At 63.9% G+C, this 729-nt stretch overlaps 1 protein-coding gene across 3 annotated transcripts in view; it reads right to left on the bottom strand.

Annotated features, from left to right (window-relative positions):
• Nucleotides 1–729, bottom strand: part of THOP1 (thimet oligopeptidase 1) — a 19248-nt gene that overhangs the window by 659 nt on the left and 17860 nt on the right. For 2 of the 3 annotated variants that reach the window (XM_077760685.1, XM_077760686.1), the window contains 2 exons: nucleotides 682–718; nucleotides 26–162 (listed from right to left, as the gene is read on the bottom strand). In XM_077760685.1, coding sequence (XP_077616811.1) covers nucleotides 26–162; nucleotides 682–718 — 174 coding nt within the window. Of the gene's footprint in view, nucleotides 1–25; nucleotides 163–681 lie in introns of all 3 variants that reach the window. The other variant, XM_077760684.1, reaches the window with a different exon arrangement.

Genomic DNA, 729 nt, shown 5'->3' with positions numbered 1-729 from the left:
CGCCCAGTGGCTGGCCTCCCCTCACCTTGCCATTCAGGATGCCCTCCTGCTTGAAGCGCGTGTGGAACATGTCCATGGAATACACCTCACTCCACAGGTAGCCGTAGTACTGGGCGTCGTAGCCACCCGCTAGGTGCCCGAAGGTCGCCGGCATGTTGGTCCCTGGGACAGATGCGGTGCAGCTCTCACCGCGGCCCCAGGCACCCCGGGCCCCTCAGCCCCCAGGGAGCCCCATCAGAGATGACCCCACACACCCGGAGGAGAGCCGGCCCGATACTCCTAGAAAGCAGGAGCTGGAAGCCTGGCCTGGGGAAATCTCTCTTCTGTATTAACCCAAGCGTTTGTGCTAATGACGGACGAAGAAACGTGTTACTGCCTTTTCTACTCTTGATCTCCAGGGCATGGAATCCTGGCCTCTCCTGCACCTTCCGGGCTTGTTCCGTGTCGGAGGGCACGGCTGAGGACGTACAAGTCCCAGTGCGGAAGGAGTAGCACACGGCCTGAGCAGGAGCGGCAGCAAGAAAGGACAGGGCTGCCCACAGGCACCCGCGGCCGGAGCCACAGGCCCAGGAAAAGCAGCGAGGAGGGAGGCCTGACTCCCTTCACTCGTCACTAGATCCTTCCGACCCGGGAATGGCTGAGCCCCAAGCCCCGAGGTGGATGCAGCTGGCGAGCGGCTACCTGGCGTGGCCGGGACCCCGAGGATCTCCCGGCAGAGGCGGGGGGGGT

This window comes from Crocuta crocuta, unplaced genomic scaffold, assembly GCF_008692635.1.
Source record: "Crocuta crocuta isolate KB4526 unplaced genomic scaffold, BGI_CrCroc_1.0 scaffold443, whole genome shotgun sequence".
Taxonomy (NCBI): domain Eukaryota; kingdom Metazoa; phylum Chordata; class Mammalia; order Carnivora; family Hyaenidae; genus Crocuta; species Crocuta crocuta.
The sequence above is the reverse complement of the archived record's forward strand: the minus strand, read 5'-3'. Positions and strand labels throughout refer to the sequence as shown.